At 34.9% G+C, this 21,753-nt stretch overlaps 1 protein-coding gene across 6 annotated transcripts in view; it reads left to right on the top strand.

Annotated features, from left to right (window-relative positions):
* NAA35 (N-alpha-acetyltransferase 35, NatC auxiliary subunit) overlaps positions 1-21,753 on the top strand; it is a 94,119-nt gene that overhangs the window by 29,385 nt on the left and 42,981 nt on the right. For all 6 annotated transcript variants that reach the window (XM_015093041.4, XM_042243066.2, XM_027964259.3 and 3 more), the window contains 6 exons: positions 1,901-2,068; positions 9,306-9,372; positions 9,452-9,495; positions 10,747-10,797; positions 11,455-11,538; positions 12,377-12,491. In XM_015093041.4, the coding sequence (XP_014948527.1) occupies positions 1,901-2,068; positions 9,306-9,372; positions 9,452-9,495; positions 10,747-10,797; positions 11,455-11,538; positions 12,377-12,491 (529 nt within the window). The remainder of the gene's footprint in view (positions 1-1,900; positions 2,069-9,305; positions 9,373-9,451; positions 9,496-10,746; positions 10,798-11,454; positions 11,539-12,376; positions 12,492-21,753) is intronic.

Raw genomic sequence — 21,753 nt, 5'->3', positions numbered from 1 at the left:
CCGTCCCTGGGATTCTCCAGGCAAGAACACTGGAGTGGGTTGCCATTTCCTTCTCCAGTGCGTGAAAGTGAAAGTGAAGTTGCTCAGCCGTGTCCGACTCTTAGCAACCCTATGGACTGTAGCCTACTAGGCTCCTCTGTCCATGGGATTTCCCAGGCAAGAGTACTGGAGTGGGGTGCCATTGCCTTTTCCGAAGTTATGCTCTAGGAAGCAGCTGTTTTATCTTTTCATCTGGGTGATTTTAGATTCTCATTTTCTGGAAGGATATTTTCTTTCCAGGAAAGATAATAATATACAGTCATTATCCAAAGTACCTTTTCTGTTCTCAAGGTACCCAGAAAAACAAATCTGTAATTGAAAGATTCTGTAAGTAAGCGTTAAATTTAACCACAGAGAGTTTTGGATTGGCTTTGAAGAAATTTTTTTCCTAATCTAGGGAAAATTGAAATAAACTGGCCATTTTGTACTATGAGGAAATTTTATTTATTTATATATGTATATTGGATAGATTGTCTTCCCTAGACAGTGTGGTTTAATTATGGGAAAACTCTCATTTGTACTGCTCTTCTCCCCCACCCCACCCCCACTTTCTGAGTGTCCCTTTCTTTTTTAAAGTTGATATTAAATCATTGTCTTTAGACATAATGTTAAATTTCTTCATTTGTGTGTCTGGTAAAATATTCATTGATTACCAGTGTGTATGAAATATTTCTGTTATGTGTTTTATGTGTATATTTTTTACTTTGGTCTTTTACATAAGCTCTGTGAGCACTCTGGTATCATTCTTATCTATTTGCCTACTATTTGCCTAGGGTTACGTTGCTAGAAAGGGGCATAGTGAGAATCCTGATCCTTCTTCCTCCAAAGCTCTTTCCCTCAGAAATATTTTTATTATTCTTGGACCATTTGTAATTGTAGTAGAATAGGCTAAAAGGGGGCAAGATGGAGAATTTGTGTCAAAGTTGAGGAACAGTTCTATGAGAGTATTGGAGTTGTATCTAAGTTTGGACTTTAATAGGCAGACAGTTTTTAGTCTGGAGAGTCTTCTGCACACTAGTAATACAAAATATGCATCTTAATTAGAGCAGTTATCTCATTTTGTAATGTAGTAGTTTTCTTGCTCTATTGCAGAATTCTTAGACTAAGTATAAATTATAACAATAAACATGGGCACATTATTTATACTATTTCTTTATATGTAACATGAGAAAAACACCATCTTTCTCAGAGTGTTAGGGAAAAAATGAGATAAGATACATGCAGAATACCTAGCATAGTACTCAAATATCATAGATTACTCAGTTTTGGTTACAGTTCTTCTGGCTTCTAGCTCAGGGTACTTGGCCCATGGTACTCAGTAGAATAGTGTTGAATGATTATTTTTGTGCTTCAGAATGATCCTTCTTATTGGAAGTATTGAAGTAGAGATGGGAGGCAGGAAAACAGTTGGCTAGTTTCTTGTGGTAATCTAGGTGTGATACGAATGTCTTGACTGGATTAGTAGTAGTTGGGATGAAAAAGAGTTGAATGAGTGGCTAAGAACCTGGTTGGCTCTAAAATTGTGAATTCCTTAATTTCATGGGTTTTTATTTACTACATTGTAATAATAGTGTTTGGATATGAAGTAAGGAGGCACTCTAATTTCATTCATCTCTAAATATTTTGCAAACTAAATAATATAATAAAAGTGCTTCCCATATCTGTAACTTTTGGGTAATCATATTTTTAATTCTTGAAAGACTTTGGTCAATGAAAGTGGATTCAGACTCTTCTCTTTTCTGATCTTCCTTTTAATCTTCTTTTAAATCTTGTAATTAATCATATTTATTTGGGCCTGTGTCTGGCCTTTGACTGTTGAATCAGACTTTTCAGACTTGTGCATTCTTTTATTTCTTTATAGATAACGTGGTTAGAAGGCCATTCCTTGGCACAGACAGTATTTACGTGCCTTTACATTCATAATCCAGATTTTATAGAAGATCCTGCCATGAAAGCTTTTGCTCTGGGTATCTTGAAAATCTGTGACATTGCAAGGGAAAAAGTAAATAAAGCTGCTGTTTTTGAAGAGGTAAGATTTTGTTATTTAAGAATTCCTGAAACTCATTGGCCACCTTCATCTTAATATATATTCTGTCAGTACCATTCATTGAATATTCATTATGTACAGAGGTACTTATTCTGGGGATTCACAAAGAAAATAGAAGAGATAAGCTTGTTCCTTAGGTCTCTTATAAATTATAACATAAAAGTTAATTTCAGTCTTTGGAGGAAGGAAAAGGAAAACAGAAGTTATGAAGAATAGTTTAGAGTGTAAACTTTTTCTTCCGCTTAGTACCTCAAACTGAGGAAGTGTTTTACATTTTAGTGGTAGAAAGATTTTTCCATTTATCATTAAAAAAAATGATTATAGACACTGTATTTTAAGGGGAGATGTGATAGCATTTGAAACTAAGTTATTTCCGTTTCTTTCATTTGTTGAAACCGTTGTTTCTTTTTCACAGTTACTGATCCAGAATAAATATCTTAGGCTCCAGCAATGGTTCAGTGTAAAGCTTTTCTAAATTTACATTATATATGTGAGAATAACAGCTAAGTATAATGAGTTCTACATTTAAATGTATGGCTTATGAGTTGTTTATGAAATACTGGGTATTTCTTAAACACTCATTGGTTATTTAGCTATATATTTGAATTGATATGGGTAAGGAAATCTTATCAATTTGGATGGAATTTTAAAAAAGATTAGTTTGAGTTAAAAAATGAGAAGAGACACACAAATTATTTTAAGTATTCCTAAAAGGACATTAAAAATCAGTGGGACAGAGAAAGGGTTTATTTACCAAATAGTTCTGGAATAATTGGTTGGCACCCTTGAAACTTACTTTATCAGCATTTTACATTTGCCTTAGTCCATTTGTGTTGCCATAACAGAATATCGTAGCCTGGGATGGCTTATGAACAATTATTTATTTCTCATCATTCTGGAGGCTGAGAAATCTAGGATCAAGGCATCAGCAGATTTGGTGCCTGGTGAGGGCCTGCTTCCTGGTTCCTCTTTTAACCATGGCCTCATAGTTGGCAGAAGGAGGGATGGGGAGTTCTCCGGAGTCTCTTTTATAAGGACACTAATCTCATTTATGAGGGTCCCACCCTCATGGACCTTCTGAAGGCTCCATCACCCAGCACTGTCACATTGGAGGTTAGGTTTCAACATATAACTTTTGAGGGGACACAGTCTATTGCAGTTGGTCAATATGTCTTAAGTCTCAGTCTGTAGGTTCCCTCTCTTTTTTGTTTTTTTAAGCCTTGCAACTCGTCGTTAAAGAACTCTCCCAAAGGCTCCACCTCAGTTGCTATCACATTGGGCATTAGAACTTCACATATGAATTTGGGAGTGGGAGAGGGATACAAACATTCAGTTTATAACATCAAAGTAAATTGTAGAGAGATAAAAATGTTTTAGATATTAAAATGTTGCTTAAAAATCAGAAGGCAGTTTATAGAAATAAAATGGCCATCAAGTGTAAGATGTTTAACCTCGTTTTAGAAATGCAAATTAAAACTGAGATACCATTTTTTTACCTATAATAGGCACTGACATGCTGGGGGGCGGGGGGCAGTGTGTGTGTGTGTGTGTGTGTAGGATATGAATAGTTATTGTTTTCCTTTTTTATTTTAACTTTAAAAAATTTTAGTTTACTTGGAAATGTTTTCCAGATAACAGCACCAAGAACACTCGGATTCAGCTGCTGTTAACCTGTCATGTCATTTTTCACTTTTTCTCTCATGTATGTATGTATATATGTATCTTTCTGAACCATTGGTGAGTGAGCTGTGTACATTCTGATCTCCTCTGAGGCTTCCCTGGTGGCTGAGAGATTAAAGCGTCTGCCTGCAATGCAGGAGACCTGGGTTCAGTCCCTGGGTCGGGAATATCCCCTGGAGAAGGAAACGGCAAGCCACACCAGTATTCTTGCCTGGAGAATCCCATGGACGGAAGAGCCTGCTAGGCTACAGGCCACAGGGTTGCAAAGAGTAGGACACGACTGACCTATTTCACTTCACTTCCCTTCACTGAGACACGTCAATATGCACCTTGTAAGGAAAAGGACACACTAATACACAACTACAGCACAATGATCAACTCCAGCAAATCTATGATACCAGCCCACTACCTACCCATATTCTTTTTCTGTCAGTTGACTTAGTAACGTCCTTAGTGTTTTTTCCCTACAGTGTGGGATCCAGTCTAGGATCATGTCTTACATCTAGTTGCATATCTCTTTAGTGTCCTTTAATTTATAACAGTTGCTCATCCTTTGTCTCTAATGACATTTGTATTTTTGGAAAACACAGCCCTCTCCTGCTTTCCCTTATTTAATAGAATGTTCCTTACTTGGGGCTTGTCTACTCTTTCCTCATGATTAGATTTATATTATGCAGTCCTGGCTGGAATATGACATGAGTAATACTGTGTCCTTTTTATGGTTTCATATCTGAGACATAGAGTGTCCATTTGTCCCTCTGTGGTAATGTGACTTTATCACCATCAAGGTGCTTTCTGATTACTGTATGGTTACTTTAAAAAAAAATTATTTTATTGATGTATAGTTTATTCACATTGCTGTGTCAATTTCTGCTACACATCATAGCATAGTGATGCAGTTACACAGTTACACATCATAGTGATGCAGTTACACAGTTACACATGTATACACACATTCTTTTTCATATTATTTTCCTTTATGGATTACTACAGGATATTGAATATAGTTCCCTGTGCTAGACAATAGGACTTTGTTGTTTATCTATCCTGTGTATAATAGTTTGCATCTGCTAATCCCACCCTCCCAGTCCATCCCTCCCCTGCCCTCCTTGGCAACCATGAGACTGTTTTCTATGTCTGTGAGTTTGTTTCTCTTTCTTATATAATTTCATTTGTGTCATATCTTAGATTTCACGTATAAGTGACATCATTTGGCATTTGTCTTTTCTGATTTACTTCACTTGGTTAGATAATCTCTAGGTCCATGCATGTTGTTGCAAATGGTATTTCATTCTTTTTTATGGCTGAGTAGTATTCCGGTGTAGGTGTGGGTGTGTACACAGACATACACACACACACACACTACATTTTCTTTATCCATTCATCTGTCAATGGATATTTATGTTGTTTCCATGTCTTAGCCATTGTAAATAGTGCTGCAGTGAGCATTGGGGTGCCTATGTGTTTTGAATTACAGTTTTGTCCAGATATATGGCCAGGAGTGGGATTGCAGGATCACATGGGAACTCTGCTTTTAGTTTTTTTGAGAAGCCTCCATAATATTTTCCATAGTGCCTGCACCAGTTCACATTTCTGTGGTTACTGTTTTTAACCTTGTGTACATAGTAAGCAATATGTAGGAAAACTGTTTAAGATCACATAAATATCCTGCTTATTAAAAATATCTCCATATATATGTAGTATCCATTCATGGTACTTGATGGACTAATCTTAGTGTGTTGACTTTAAAATGATGATTTTGAATTCCAGCACTCTTTCCACATTTATTAGTTAGGACAGGATTGCACTATAAACAAAGATTCATGCTTTTTTGATGGGAGTGTAAATTCTACAACTTTTTGAAAGAGTAATTTGGTACTCTCTGATTGAAAATGCTTGTCTTGTTTCATCAGTTTTAGGAATTTAGCCTATAAATACATTCAAGCTTATCCCCAAAGATCTATGTTCAAGGACATTAGTTGTAGTGTTTGTAGTAACTAAAGTCTGGAAACTAATGACCATCAGTACAAGACATTAAATGACACTACCCTCATACTGCCAAGTAAGTGTTTTGCACCCTTTACAAAGGAGGGGGTAGGCTTACTTATACAAATTAGATCTCCAAATTAATGTAAAGTATGTTTGGTATAGAAAGCATGTGTAGCTTGCTACCATTTTTGCTTTTTTAAGAAAGAGATAGTTATCTTCTACAGAGTATATACTTATTTGTATTGTTGTAATTTTTATTATACACCTGTATTACTTTCTAAGTAAACAAAAAAAATTTTATAATTTTTTTACTTCAAATTTCTGGATGAAGGACTTACTAAGAGATGAAAGAAATCCTAAAGAAAAGGACTAATAGGAAAAAAGCTGATAGAAAAACATCTTAGGAAAAATACAGGGAAAAAAATCAGTTTTGGTGTATTAAAATCGCATTCAAATAAAGGTGAGAGTAAAACCCAAATGTATAAATAGCAGTAAAATAAATAGCTTATTCATAGAGGAAGATTATCAAATGATCATAACATTTAAAAAATTCAGGCTCAGTGTAGTCCAAGAAAATCTAAGTAATAATTAGTTCACTTTTCATCTATACAGTATTTAAGAATATATATATATTTTTTACTAGTGAGAGTATGCATTAACATAGCTGCTTTGGAAAACAATTGAGCAGTGTATATATCAAAAGTTTTAAGCTTGTTGATACCATTTAAACTAGTTAGTTCACCTTTAGAACTCAGCCTTAAAGAAATTATTAGGCATATGGACACTTAATGCCCAAATACATTAATTAGAGTTTTTAATAGTGAAAATTGGTGTTGATCAAAACACTACCATTAGGGTTATGGTTGAAATAAACTGTGTTTACTGTATCATATAAAGATTGTGTAATGAATATATAGAGATGACAGTATTTAATATCATGGGAAAATGCATACTTAAAAGGTTAAGAAGGCAGCACACGATGTAACCAATTATGTAAAACTAAAACTGGAGAAACAAAAGTTAGTTCCTAGGCTGGAAAGATATTTTTCTTGTTTTGCTAAACTTTTCAGATAGTCCAGATGAATTTATCTCAGTTTGGAAATTAAAAAAAAGTTGATTGCCTAGTAAAATCCTTTAGAGGCCTAGTAATGAATAAATATGAATGACTTAAAATCAACAAATAGTTTGTTTGAAATGGATGCTTCTGAAGTTCCTGATGATTATGTGTTATGTCTCTGCTTTGTTTTTACTCCTGAACTAGAGACATTCTCATTTGCCCAAAGAAGTGTCTTTTAATATGTTGCTCACGTGCAAAATGGGAACCACAGTTCGCCGATCAAATGGCTTTTTTTCTGTCTTGCAAAATGATGTCTTTAGTGTAATCTTTGATTACTTTTTTTTTTAACCTCCTACATCCAGATTGTTTTACCTTGCAAACATCTTGAATCTGGTCACTGTTTTTTCTTCTCTATAGCCCACAAAGTGTATAATGAAAAATTACAGTGCTCTCCTCTTTCTTTATCCATTCATAATAATCAATTCTTTAGCTTTTTCCTACAGTTTCCATATTTCTGTTTAATAGGCTAATATTCTAGTTTTTAGGTTTAAGAATTTATCAACCTTTAGGTAGTGTATAGCATCAAATTTTTAGTGTATACTTAGCATTCGTATATTACCTTCTCCCTCACTCCAAATAATAATTCAGCTTATGGTTAAATCATTCAGTACAGATATTATTGTGACTGTATAAATATTAATGACAGATGAGCCAGAGTAGTGTATGCTTCTTTTACTCATACAAATTTTTTTTAAGGCAGTAACTACTGTTTCTTTTGAGTTTGCTTAGTTTTCTATGTATTTCTCCTTAATTCCTTTCCCATTATTATTAAACTATCAGATAATCTGTATATTTCATCATGTATATATACATCTATATATACATCCAGTAATATACAATTTTTTTTTAATATTCTTCTTTGTTCTCTAGCTGGGTCATTTGATTTCTAGGGGCCCTGCGTGGCTGTCATCCCAGGTTTCTCTATATTGTTCTTCTGGGAATTCCATTTCCCTCTCTTTTTGTTAGATCCCTGGTTACCTGGATCTTATGCCTGTATTGTTCGTAGTTTATAACCTTGCTTGTTCAGTGCCTCCAGTTTCTTTGGGGAGACAGGGAGGGAATTTTTCTTTGAGACCTTGTATGTCTGAAAATGTTTTCCCTACCCTTTCACCTCGTTGATGGTGGGGCTATAGTAGACTTCTAGGCTGGAAAATAATTTTCTTCTGAATTTTGAAGGCATTGTTCCACTGATTTATAATCCCAGTGTTACCATCCTGATTCTTGACTCCTGTTTTCTCTTCGGAATCACTTAGGATTTATCTTTTTAGTGACCATACCTTAGACTTAGTCTTTGTCACCCCTTATGATCTTTGAAGCTTGAAGCATGCCACCACCTGTTTCTAAATTATTTGTGTTCTGATTCCTGCAGTTCTTCACTCCTACTTGGAATAATGGAAAGGATAGAAGTGCCTTTTAACAATGTGGTTAACACTATGAAAGTTCATATTTATACATGTACAGTTTGAGAATCCTATTTGATGTCCATGTAGAAATAAGAGTATAAGCTTCATCCAGAGGCTACATTTATAGCTCTGTAATACAACCTGAGACTTACAAGACCCAGTCCTGTGAGGCATACAGTTCTACTGAGTTCTTTGAGACTAGGATATTTGTTTGTGCTTCATTCTCTTTGTAAGGTTTAGTGTTTGACATCAATTGCATGCTTACTGATGTTTTTGTTGAGTCCGGAAATTTCTCTACAGTTCTGGCCACTGCTGTGAATGTCTATTATTCCATTATATTAGGCTTTTATATACATTTTATAAGAATTATAATATGGCAGAAATACTCCTTTGTTAGAGCTTTTAATTTCTTAGCCAAAATCAGCCAGATGACCTTAAACTCTTCATAGTGGATCCAGCAAATGACTTAATTTGCTAATATCTCAGCGGTGTTTTAAATTATTTTGAGAGTGGGAACCTATATTTGAATCATTTTTTTCTTTACAGTGGGTTGAAGTGGGAATGTGGTTTTGCTGGCACTTTGAGTAATTCTGTTTGAAAAGCTTAGCCTTTGTACCCTAACAGTGTGTAAAAAGACACATAATAATTTTTGAAGAATCTTGTCTAAATTTTGCAAGCTTGTCATCAAATGGTAATTGTTATGTATTTATTGTTCACCTGTAAATGTGAGAATTCTTTGTAGGTGGGAGTAATTTGTAATATTATCGTAAGCTTTGTTTTGCAGATGAACATATTAAATGCAAGTATGTTTAAATAGCCTAAGGATAAACAGTTGAAATTAAGGGGATAGAGATGGCATTAGAATGTGGTGTTTTCATGGTATAACTATAAAGAAAGTTGGATGAATGATAGCAATATTTGAGGTGACATTCTATTACCATTTCCTTTTAGCAAATAGTGATTTTGTAAGAGAAAAACAGTAAAAGGTTTTGCTATTATTCAAGGGCCTAATTATTGCTTTTCTATGTAGGAAGATTTTCAGTCAATGACTTATGGATTTAAAATGGCTAACAGTGTGACAGATCTTCGAGTTACAGGTAAAACCATTTATAATGGTAATTCACAAGTTTTACATTTGAATTTGTTTGCTCTTAAAATCATTGTCTCTGTTTCTAGGCATGCTAAAAGATGTGGAGGATGACATGCAAAGAAGAGTAAAGGTATGTTTTCTCTCTCTTTTCTTTAGTATAAGATATTTATATTCTTCTAAATGTCAGGTTAACTTTAGCTAATTACAAATAGCTAGTAAGCTGATTACAAATAGCTAGGTAACACTACCGAGTTCCTTTATGTATGCGATACCTTTTTTTGGTAATGAGTTTGAAGACTACTGGAGTGGTTTCTGATGAATTAATATTACTTTCAAGTACTCAAAATTTAACCATTTCAAGTTTTTTCAATTTTTTACCACTGTTTTAGAATTTTAGTATGCTGTTTTAAGAATAGCATAAGATGCTAGAGTTTTAAATTCCTCAAAGGTAAGGATTATCTTCTTCACCTTTGTATTTTTAATGGTTAGGACAGAGTCTAGAACATAGTAGAAGAGTGCAAAAAATAGTAGTTTCTCAAATCTGGTAAAAACCTATGAGCGACAGACACCCTTTGGCCAGATGACCATGATGATTTTGTTCTGATAGAGATTAAAAATAAAAAACTATATTTGTTTTTTTTTTACACTTATATAACACAGCATGGTTGTCAAAACAGTTTTGCATTATTGTCTTACTTGATATTTACAGTTATTCAGTGTATTAGGCAATAAACTACACTTTGAAATGAAGAGAATAGAGCTCAAAAACATCAAGTAACCTGCCTTGAGTCTTCTTAAGGGCATGCCATTATTAAGTGTCAGTTCCAGGTCTAGAACCCAGATCTACTGGATCTTCGTGTGGTATTGGATCTTCGTGTGGTATTGCCTTCGGGTTTTGCCCGAATACTCAACCATATGTAACATATGTATTAAGAAGATTTTGCGTGTTAGTGTAGAACTGATCAGTGTTTACCGTGTGACTTTATGATGTGATTCTGTAAAGATCGTATGATGTGATTCTGTAAAGATCGCATTTCTTTTCTCTGGGTTAGTTTTGAGAACATCAGGAACTTCAGTTACTAGATCTTTTTAAAGAAAGAAGTACTGTGTACTATGTGCTTTTGCTTATATTATTCATTGTTTTGCTTTTGCTGTTTTTAATACCTTTTCCTTTGTGTGATCTTTATACCAAAATGAACTAAATATATATAGTACTGTTAGGTAAATAAATAATTGATACAGCGTTTTCCTTCCAGATATTTGCTTCAAATAGATTATAGTGTATACTCAGTAAATTAATTTATTCCTTTACCTTGTATAATCATAATTTTTGCTTTTACAGGCTTATGTTTGTTTTAATTCACCTTTTTTAAAATTTTAGAGTACTCGAAGTCGACAAGGAGAAGAAAGAGACCCAGAAGTTGAACTAGAAGTAATTGAACTTATTTTCTGGTAGCTAATATCAGAGAAGTCTGCCTCTTAATGTTGTAGTTTTATGAACTGCGTTATAATTTATGGAAGCCCTTTTTAAGGTATTTCTTTAAAAATTGGACATTACAAGGGAGTTTATTTCCCTTGTATTTATTTTGATAGAATTATAATACAGCTCTTTCAGATACATGATTTCAGAATTCTTCGATATTCCTATGAGGTACGTAGGAAGAAAAGATGATTTTTTTTCAGATGATCCACCAAAACTTGGCAGAAGTCAAGAACTTACATAATATCAAAATTTGTCAAACCTTTGTTGAGATCCTAAATTTTCTGACTCTGCTTAAACCATATTTCTATCAGTCCTCTTAAAAATACTAATTGAATCAGTTTTGAAATAATAGTGTAACTCCTGACTTGGGAAAAAATCAGTCCTTGTGATACAGAAGCTTTATTATATATTGCTGTTTCAGTAAAATAGGCTTCATTTTATTGTGTTTTATGCAGCTCATTTTCAGATATTTAAAAGCCTGTAAGTGAAGGTATTTGTAAATTATTAACACTGAGATTTAGAACTTAATATACAATATTTTAAAATGAAATTTCTTTCACAAGGCTTTGCATCTTTTAACTTTTAGTCCTTTCTTATTTTTTTTAGCACCAACAATGTTTAGCAGTATTCAGCAGAGTGAAATTTACTCGAGTGTTACTGACAGTGCTTATAGCCTTTACTAAGAAAGAGGTAAGGGTATTTAATCTGTTCAGTGTTTTTGTTTTTGATGGAATGCTTGATTTTGGTAGTTCTGAGACTTTTCTATTGGAATATATATGCACACGTACACAGCACTCAGCATTTGGTGTGTTTATGTCAGAATATCCCTGATGATTTTCTCCAAAAGTCACATGAATTTTACATTGTGCCCTTAACATATCTATGACTGTTGTTGATACAAAAATAATGTAATGCTTATTAGTGGATATAATAGTAGAAGCTGAAATTGTTTCTTTGAAGTTAATTTGAGAAATTAAAAATGAGAATTTTAGGTAGGCTCTTCTTTCATTCAGTTAAATAAACTTAGGTTTGTATAGAACCTAAAACAACCCTTAGATGGTGAATATTTCTGTGTGTGTGTGTGTGTGTGCGTGTATTGTGTTAAGTAAATTAGAGGCTAATTTGTGAATAGTTAATTTTGAGTACAGATCCAGCCCTTACAAACTTCTGTAATTCTCTTCTTTTTTAAAAATTTCACCTTGATGAATGACTTAGTAGGAATTTTGCAGTTTCTCATTTTCTAGTTGACTACATCTCTTTAAGGAAAAAAAAAAATGAGATTGGTAGAATAAACCAGAATGTTTCCTATTGTTTTTTAGTGGTTCCTGCAAAGTACTGATAGGAGTAAAAAAATTATTTCTATCCTAACAGGATCTGGGCATCCTGTATTAAGTGAATAGTTTGTGAAAACCAATGTCATTACAACAAGCATTTAATAATTTCATTATTGTTTATAGGATTTTCCTATTTAATGTATATCTTTCAGTGAAAGAATATGTAAGAATGTTTTTGGTGATTTATTTGCTAGACCAGTGCTGTTGCAGAAGCTCAAAAATTGATGGTTCAAGCAGCAGATCTTCTTTCTGCCATTCATAATTCATTGCATCATGGTATCCAGGCCCAGAATGATACTACAAAAGGAGGTAATTGTCTGTTTTGTTCCTACTCTTTTTGTTGTTGTTCTTTCCCATCCACGGTATATAGTGTTTGGTTTGTTCTAAAATACTATTTGTCAGTCTATCCAAAACATTCTAACTTTGGATTGTTTTGCTACATAGGCTTTTAAATAGAGTGTTTATGGTCCCTTCTTTATGGTCATCCTTTTTCTTTAATCACCTCTCTACTTTACTGCTTTGAGAGGTCATCACCTCGATTTCAGTCTTCCCTGACGCTACCAGGCAGGCCTGGGTATTTTTTGTGGCCTCATTGTACTCATACATGCCTCTATTACATTTTTTTAGTATATCATATTATAGTTTACCTTGTAATTCCATGAGATTTTTAATACTTCTATGCCAGAGTCTCTTCTTTGTGTATTCCTACAGTGCTTGGCATATTGTTGACACTCAGTAGATTTTATTCATGAACTATACCTTAAAAATAAAAGGAACAGTGTACCTTTATTATGAAAACTCCAACTGAGTTAACACTTTAGTAATGTGCAACAATTTTGGTTATCCTTAAAATTCATTAAAATGTGATAACATTTATGTTTTTAATTAGTTTTTCACAGTCGTTGGTCTTCTGACCAGAAAGTCTAGTTTTTATTGATTCATATTCCTTTGCTTTTTTGCCCCTTTTCCTCCTTTTTGGAGAATAAGTTGTGGTATTCCCCTTCCCATGAATTTTTTTCTTACTCGTACGTTAGGTAGTGAAACAGTCCAAAGATAATTTGGCTTAGGCAATCAATATGTGGATATCTTTATTGATACAGCAATCTTAATGGATAATAATTATTCTGAGCTTATAAATTCATTATTAATTCATTAACATTTTATTTTCTACAGAAGAGGGAAAGATTAGGTGACTGTTAGATGACTGACTAGGAGACATTCTGTAACTATGGGACATTAAAAAGAAAGTTTTAATGCATAGCAAGCTATCTAGTACATGTTTACAGAGAGTTTACCATTTCTACAACTCTTCAATACTTTGGAATCAAGTGCGAGAATACTTTATGAAAACCGCTGTAAAATACATTGCTTCCAAGTAATTTGGTTAATTATGTATTAGCAAGGTATTATGATGCAGAACAAGAATCAAATGACTTGATTCTAATGCTCCTGTTTTTGCCATATGTTTACTACATGGTCCGTTCTGGTCTATAACCGAGGATAATAATTGCCATGGGATCATTAGTTGCCCACATGTTTTTGTGGCTTACCTGTAGTTCAAATCAGTCAGCAGTTAAAACAAAAACATATGTGTATATTCTTAACTATTTCTCTGGTTTTATAGGCTGTTTATGAGTGAGCTTCTGGAAGATGATTTGCATAAAGTTGGTTTGAAATAACTAAGCTAGTGAAGTTTTAAATTTAGGGAGTACTCTGTTCTTTGTTTTTTGCTAAACACTTTTTACGCTCACTCAACTTTGTAATTATCCAGCTTAAGCATGAAGCTAAACAATTTTGTAATAAAAAAGTGAAAACCATCCCAGTAATGTTTATTCTAAGAAAATGGTGATAAAGCTATTAGTGTAGGTTAGTTTGGGTCTCAGATTATTCATTTTACCTTCTTAATGTTATTAGAATGCATTTAGTGACAAAATGACTGTAAAGCTTATTGAAAAAATATATAGTAAGTGGGAACTTGGAAACTGGTGTTAAGGGAGAAAGTAGGAAGAATCAAGCTTGGTTCAAGGATTGCTTGCTGGTTGGTTTACTAGTGGATATGATGGCTTGACAATGAAGGAGGTGGAAGTGGTTTGGGGACAGGAGATGCTTAAGGAAAGGCGGCTTGAGATTTTTTGGTGCAGTGACATGGAGCAGACCACTAACCAAGTAAATATTTTGTTCTGGAAAATAAACGGAAGAAGCTTTTGGAGTTATTTTCATGTTGAGTGCTAATTGAAATCAAAGAAGTAAATGTGGTTAGTCAGGGCTTTCTGAATTCAGGACCTTGAGTTAGAGACCTTTCGTGAAAAAACAAGGGAAGCAGAGGATTCAATCGCACCCCACTCCAGTACTCTTGCCTGGAAAATCCCATGGATGGAGGAGCCTGGAAGGCTGCAGTCCATGGGGTCGCGAAGAGCCGGACACGACTGAGCGACTTCACTTCCAATTTTCACTTTCATGCATTGGAGAAGGAAATGGCAACCCACTCCAGTGTTCTTGCCTGGAGAATCCCCGGGGCGGAGCCTGGTAGGCTGCTGTCTATGGGGTCGCACAGAGTCGGACACGACTGAAGCGACTTAGCAGCAGCAGCAGCAGCACAGGATTCAGTGAAGCACATTGTTGGCTCCTTGTATTTGCTTGTGCTATTTTATTGCTTGTGAATTCTGTACTGCTTTTTGTATGTCTGTGGAATTCTTCAAAATAATGTTCAGATTATTTCCTCCAGTGAGATTTTTCATGTTCTACTTGTCAAAATTTATTTTTTTCTCCCATATTCTTTTCTATTTATCTGTTTAGGTTTATTTATCTGTTTAGGATTAGGTTTGATTTACTCTTTTGAATGTTAGCATCTTTAACAGTTGCTAGTAGAAATTAAAAATTTAATTAAACTTAGGTTGTCTGAAATTGGTAGGTACTTTGGAAGTGTATATCCAACTCTGACATTCAATTTCAAGAGTTCTTGGGGAATTCCCTGGCAGTCCAGTGGTTAGGACTCTGCACTTTCACATGGGTTCAATCCCTCGGGAAACTAAGATCCCACAAGCTGCGTGGCATGACCGAAAAAGCAAAAACAACAAAAAAGAAGCCTTATCATCCTTTTGAAAAAAGATTTATAATTCAAATGGTATATTAATCACATGCATTTACCTTCTGAAACCTTAATGACAATGAAGAAGTGTTTGGCTTTTTAACAAATAGATATAATTAATAAAGGGGCATCCCAGGTGGCACAGTGTTAAAGAATTCTCCTGCCAACACAGGAGACACAGGTTCAATCCTGGATCAGAAAGATCCCCTAGGAGTAGGAAATGGCAACCCACTTCAGTATTCTTGCCTGGAAAATTCCATGGACAGAGGAGCCTGGCAGGCTACAGTCTATGTGGTTGCAAAAAGTCAGACACTACTGAGCACACATAATAAAAAAGGAAAAGACAGGGAAAGAAGGCAGTAGCAACAAAATTTTAGAAGCTGGAAAACAGAAAGATGTTGAGCTGTCTGTTCAAGTAACTGAATTCTTAGCTACTGATAAAGAAAGTCAAGATATGGTCCAAATTTATAATGCAGGTCCTCTGAAGGGCCTCCTTTTTAGTATGTCAGATACCTCTGAAAATGAGGATGAGAATTATGTTGATGAGATCTGGTTGAAAATCTGTTTAGAAGCAGAGATTTCCCTCCCATTTTCTCCATGATAACATTCCTGAGCCTCAGAATACTAGAAGTTTATTCTCTTGGATAGCAGAACAGAGAGATTCTGGACTGAGGAGATACCAGGCACTGTTGAATGGTACACCTTATGGGGGAGATAAGTGGTAATTTAGATACTTACTTTTGTAACATCTGTCCTTCCTTTTCCTACACACCAAGCTCTGGTGGGTCCCCCCACCCCTCACCCCCACTCGCAGCTTCCAGAACAGTGCAGTCTAGCTCTTGCATTCCACTTAAGAATTTAGAACACTCTTAGGGAAATCTGGCAAGCCTAAGAGATAGAGAAAAACATCAGCAAAATCTAAATTTATTGGTTTTAGCAGTTCTCCTGATGAAATAGTTTGGTACAAAAACCTCACCAATATTGATAGAGCTCTTAATGAGGTTTTTAGTCCTTCAGCTTGAAGCCTAGGTACGTAGTCATGGGTGGATATCTCTAGCCTATAAGAAAAGACCAAAACAGACAAGCAAAGATAATAGCTCTTAAAAATGGGGAAAAAAAAATTCTGTATGTAAAATAATAGGATGTTATAAAAAAAGAGAAAAAATGTGTTCTTTGACATTCACAATTTTAAGAGCAGAATCATTAATAGAAAATAGAGAATGCAAATTTGAGGAAATCTTAGAGAAAGTAGAATAAAAATGAACAGGTTGAAAGTAAAGAGAAAAAAGGAAAGAATATTTTAGGCTCGGTCCAGTTCCATTATTTAACAAAGATAAATAATAAGATAAATAAAGGTAAACTAATAAAAGTTTTTCCAGAAATAAAGTTCAAAAAATAAATGTCAAAAAAGAAAAAGCCATGTAATCACTTAAGATTTCCTGGAATCAATGAAGCAAATACCCAGGGTAAGAGTGACAGTAAAGAGCTACTCAGCATAACCAGGGTGAAAGTAGACTTCTACCAAGGCATATGGTCATGAAATTTCAGGACAGTCGGGGAAAATAGGAGATCCTAAGAGATTTGAAAGAGAAAAAGAGGTTGCACACACAGAATGAAGACAGAATGTCAGCAGAGTTTAAACAACAGGAAAGGAAGCTAGAAATCAGTGGAACAAAGAACAAAGTTGCAGTAGTCACACTTCCTGATTTTAAAACTTAGCACCATGCTAGATTAATCAAGAGAATTTAGAATTAGTATAAAGATAGTCAAATAAGTATAAAGATAGTGGAATAAAATAAAAAATCAAAAAATGATCCTTAATGGTCAGTTGGTACTTGAAATGAGTGCAAAGACAGTTAAGTGGAACAAGTGACAGTGGAACAGCTAGATAACCACAGCAAAAGGATAAAGTTCAGCACCTTCCCCACCCCTCCTCACATCATAAACAAAAATAAACTCAAAATGGATCAGTGACATAAATGTAAGAACTGAAAATATGAAACTCTAGAACTTAGGAATAAACCTTAAGAATCAGTAAAAAGAAAAATTAAGTCAGTGAAAAAACAGGCAAGGGATCTAAGTTAGACATTTCTCTGAATATGATTTACAAATGAGTAATAAACATCTGAAAAGACAGATATGCCATGGGAAATGCAAATCAAAATGAAAAGATTCCACTTCATAACAAGCATTGAGGTTATGAAGACACTGGAACCTTTATACCTGCTGGTGGGAATGTAAAATAAGCAGCTACTTTGGAAAACAATTTTACAGTGTCTCAAAAGACGTAATGTTAGATTTATCACATGACCCAGCCACTCTAATTCTAGGTTTGTATATATACCCAGGAGAAATGGATATATATGTCTATACCAAAAGCTGTACAGTAATGCTCACAGCACTTTTATTCATAACAGCCAAAAGGTAGAAACAACCCAGATGTCCCTCAACAGATGAACAGATAAATAAAATGTTGTAGAGTGGCATTTGGCAGTTAAATATCTGCTGCAACATGGATGGACTTTGAAAACATGCTAAGTGTAAAAAAAAGTCACAATAGATCATATATGAATTTCATTTATATAAAATGTGCAAAATAGGCAAATCCATGGAGACACAAAGTTGACCAGTGGTAGCCTTGGGCTGGAAGAGAGTGAGAAGAAAGGGGACTGCTGATGTATATGGGATTTCTTCTTGGGGTGAAGAAAATGTCCTTTCTTGTGGTAGTGGTGGTTTTACAACTCTGAATATACTAAAAGAAACTCTGTTATATATATTTAATAGATAAATTATACAGTATGTTAATTATATCTGAGAGTTGGATTAAAAGAAAATCAGTGGACCAGTGTTTTCAGAATTTGGGGGAGAAGTGATTTCAAATCTTGAGTCCTTTTCCAGAACTATCGTCTAATTGTGAAGAAAGATAATATCAGGTTTTTAAAGGCTCAACAAAATTAATCTCCCACAAGGTTTACAAGACTACTGGAATGTGCTTCATTAAAACAGGAGAGTAAATTAAGTAAAGGAAAGCATGGAGTTTAAGGATATAAAAATCCAGCATGAAAGAAAAATGAAGGAAATCCCAGGGTCATAGTGTAACAAGAACCTAATACATTGTCTCAGCAATAAACATGGAAGACAAGTCCAGATTGAAGAAAAGTCACAAGGCTCTAAGTAGATATAAGATCTGTGGTCACCAGTGAAATTGATATAATAGCTGTTTTCCTTAATGTAGAAAGAAGAGATTTAGTGAATTGGCAGAGAAGGATTCCGTGGACAGAGGAGCCTGGCAAGCTACAGTCCACGGGGTCTCAAAGAGGCAGACAAGACTGAGTGACTTTCACTTTGACTTGGGGTTGAATTAAAGTGTTAAGTACATCCAAGGTGAACAAAAAGTAAGACTTTTTAACGTCAGAATATATATGAAAGTAAAATGTATTTCTGTGTTTGCAGAAGTTATGAAGTGTAATTTACTTAATAGTGCTAAACATTGATGATAATAAAATTCTGATCTAACTGTATTGGAGGTAAGAGGATCAAAGCGATTTATGCATGTGATTTATATGTGCTTATAGTGCTACTTTATGTTATTTTCAGTGTCTGTCTTTTTACATTTATCTCTTTTAGACATTGAAGTAAGATAATGTATAAAACTGAAAAAAAAATATGAAATAAAGTAGCACAATAAGCTTGTTATTTGGTGATATGGAGGTAGATACAAAAAGAAAAAGCTAAGAGGAAGTGGAAGACATTGCCTCTGGGAAGAAAGAAATAAGTGGAATTGGAGGGAGAAGATTTAAAAATAAGAACCTTGTCTGGCTATTTGATTCTTTTTTAATTTTTAAAACTTAATGTATTTAATTTAGTTGGAAGCTAATTACTTTACAGCATTGTAGTGGCTTTCGCCATACGTCAACACTAATCAGCCATGGGTATACATGTGTCCCCCATCCTGAACCCGCCTCCCACCTGGCTATTTGATTCTTGAGTGGCATGTATTTATGACTAAATAAAAGAAACTCAATTAAAAGTTAATGTGGATTAAAATATAAAATTAGTAGTTTAGGATTATGATGGTTTATTGTCTGGTAATATTGTACTTTAACCTCCTGAGAGCTACTGCTGCTGTTTAGTCGCTAAGTCATATTTAACTCTTCTGTGACCCCCATGGACTGTAGCCCGCCAGGCTCGTCTCTCTGGAGTGAGTTGCCATTTTCTTCTCCAGGGGATCTTCCCAAACCAAGGAACAAACCTGGGTCTCCCACATTGGCAGGTGGATTCTGTTACCACTTAGCCACCTGGGAAGCCCTCCTGATGGCTGTACTTGATGCTGAAGCAAAATTGTGCTGCCTCAACCAATCAACTTCATTTGTGGTTTGGCAATGTACAGGAGAGGTGGGAGCTGACTTCATTTTAAAACAACCATGCATTAGAGAGGCATATGCCATGATGTGCTAGTACCAGGAACTTGAGATGGTAATCTTTGTCAATAAAGGAAATAGGTAATTTCTCTTGAATACTTAGAGGCATATCACATGTGGCTTAACTGTAAGGCATCGAGGCTTCCTAATAGTCTGGAGTGTTAACTCTAACACCACACCCAAATAACTGGCTCAGAAAGCATTCACTGAATGATTTAATAATAAACTGCACAGTTTTTACACATATTCCAGGAAATTAATGAACAAAAACAAAATGCAGAAGACAGATGAAAAACAGATCAGAAACATTTTTCAAAATTTCCAAAAATTCATTAAGCAATAAAATGACCCCTATAAAGCAAAACAGAAATATTAGGACCAAAGGAGGAAATAATAACAGTACAAGTAAACTGGCAGAGTTCAGGAAAGAAGAGAGGAAAATCCTGAAAGGGAAGAGCAAAAGGTATGCTGGGCATTTTTGAAAAGTTGAAAAGAATGAGATCAGGGCTAAGAGGGAGGTGGGTTTCAATGATTGATAACCCCAAAGTTATCAAGACCCAGTTATTGGAACCTATAATTGTTACTTTATTTTTGAAAAAATAAGATCTTTCCACATGTGATTAAGTAAGAATCTTTTGATGAGATAATCTTGGATTATCTGGATGGGCCTTAAATATCTTCCTAAGTGTCCTTCTTAGAGGCAGAGGGAGAGCAGACACACACACAAGTTAAGAAGGTGATGTGATGACAAATAGAAATCAACATAATTGAACTGTAAGCCAAAGAATTCCAATAGCCTCAAGAACCTGGAAGAGGCAAGGAATAGATTTTCTCTTAGAGCCTTCAAGCGTTCAACCCACCTAAAAGTTTAATTTCAGCTAAGTGAAACTGATGTTAAACTTCTGGCATCCATAACTGTGAAAGAATAAATGTCTGTCTTAAAACACACAATTTGTGATAATTTGTTACAGAAGACCTAGAAACTGAATACAAAGATTGCTTGTACACAGTGGAATTGATCATATATATAAATGTATTGATAATTATGTTTTGCTACTTTCCTCAGGCTTGAGGAGCCAACTTAGACTAATTTCTAGAAAGGGAGAAAATTAGATTGAGCTCTGTGTTGGATTAAAATTAAAAACATGGGTTTAAGTTCATAGTTTCTAATATATATGTGTAGATTGATGTATTGATAGAAATGTACATGTAAATATGCATAGTTTGAATGCATGTATGTAAACATACTTGTATGTCCATATAGCAGTAAGCACACTTAGCATCTGAGTCTTGCTTACTAAAGACTATTATTTGCTAAAAGGAACTGGAGAAGACATGGGAAGCCCCTAAGTACCCCTTCCTCACATGGGCACACCAAATATATAGCTATACATGGAGCAATTTCCTCTGAAAGAGATCCAGAAACTAGTTGAGCAACTTACACACATTGGACAGTTGAGGAAATATCCACATCAGAGTGGGTAGGAAAGACTGAGATACACTTGTCATAAACCCCACCCTTGATGTAACATCATACAATTGGGAGAGAATCCCCAACTGTCAGGTTCTATCTGAGGAGTGAAGTATGTTTTGACACTACATCTAGCACTCCAACTTTAAGATTCCTTCCAGTGGGGTAGGCTTGCAAAACGTCTATCTCTGAAAGTCTGTGGGGCTTGTGTCCATGAGACCTATAAGACTATGACAACTGAAGGGAATGCAGTCATTTGCCATGACTGTGCCTGTAGGGATCAGCTCAGAGGAAGCAGACAAAAGGCTCATCTCCCAGTCTTTCCTTGAAAGATCTGTCCGTATACTGTAAAAACTGCCCAGCACTAGGGACTGGCTGCAACCCTCATCAGAGGCCAGTAAAGCTGGAGGACACCTTGCCTTACTTCTACCTCTAACCCATTCCATGTCACTACTCTGTGCCTGGAGAAAGTTTGTATGTACATTTGAACCCCAACTTTTGTGATTGCTGCCTAAAGCAAGGGACCCAAATTTCCCAGCTTTTAGAGCAAGAGGGATTTCCATTCATGAGACCAAGAAGACTCTAGCAAAG

This window comes from Ovis aries, chromosome 2, assembly GCF_016772045.2.
Source record: "Ovis aries strain OAR_USU_Benz2616 breed Rambouillet chromosome 2, ARS-UI_Ramb_v3.0, whole genome shotgun sequence".
Taxonomy (NCBI): Eukaryota; Metazoa; Chordata; class Mammalia; order Artiodactyla; family Bovidae; genus Ovis; species Ovis aries.
This window is presented reverse-complemented; position numbering and strand designations above follow the sequence as displayed.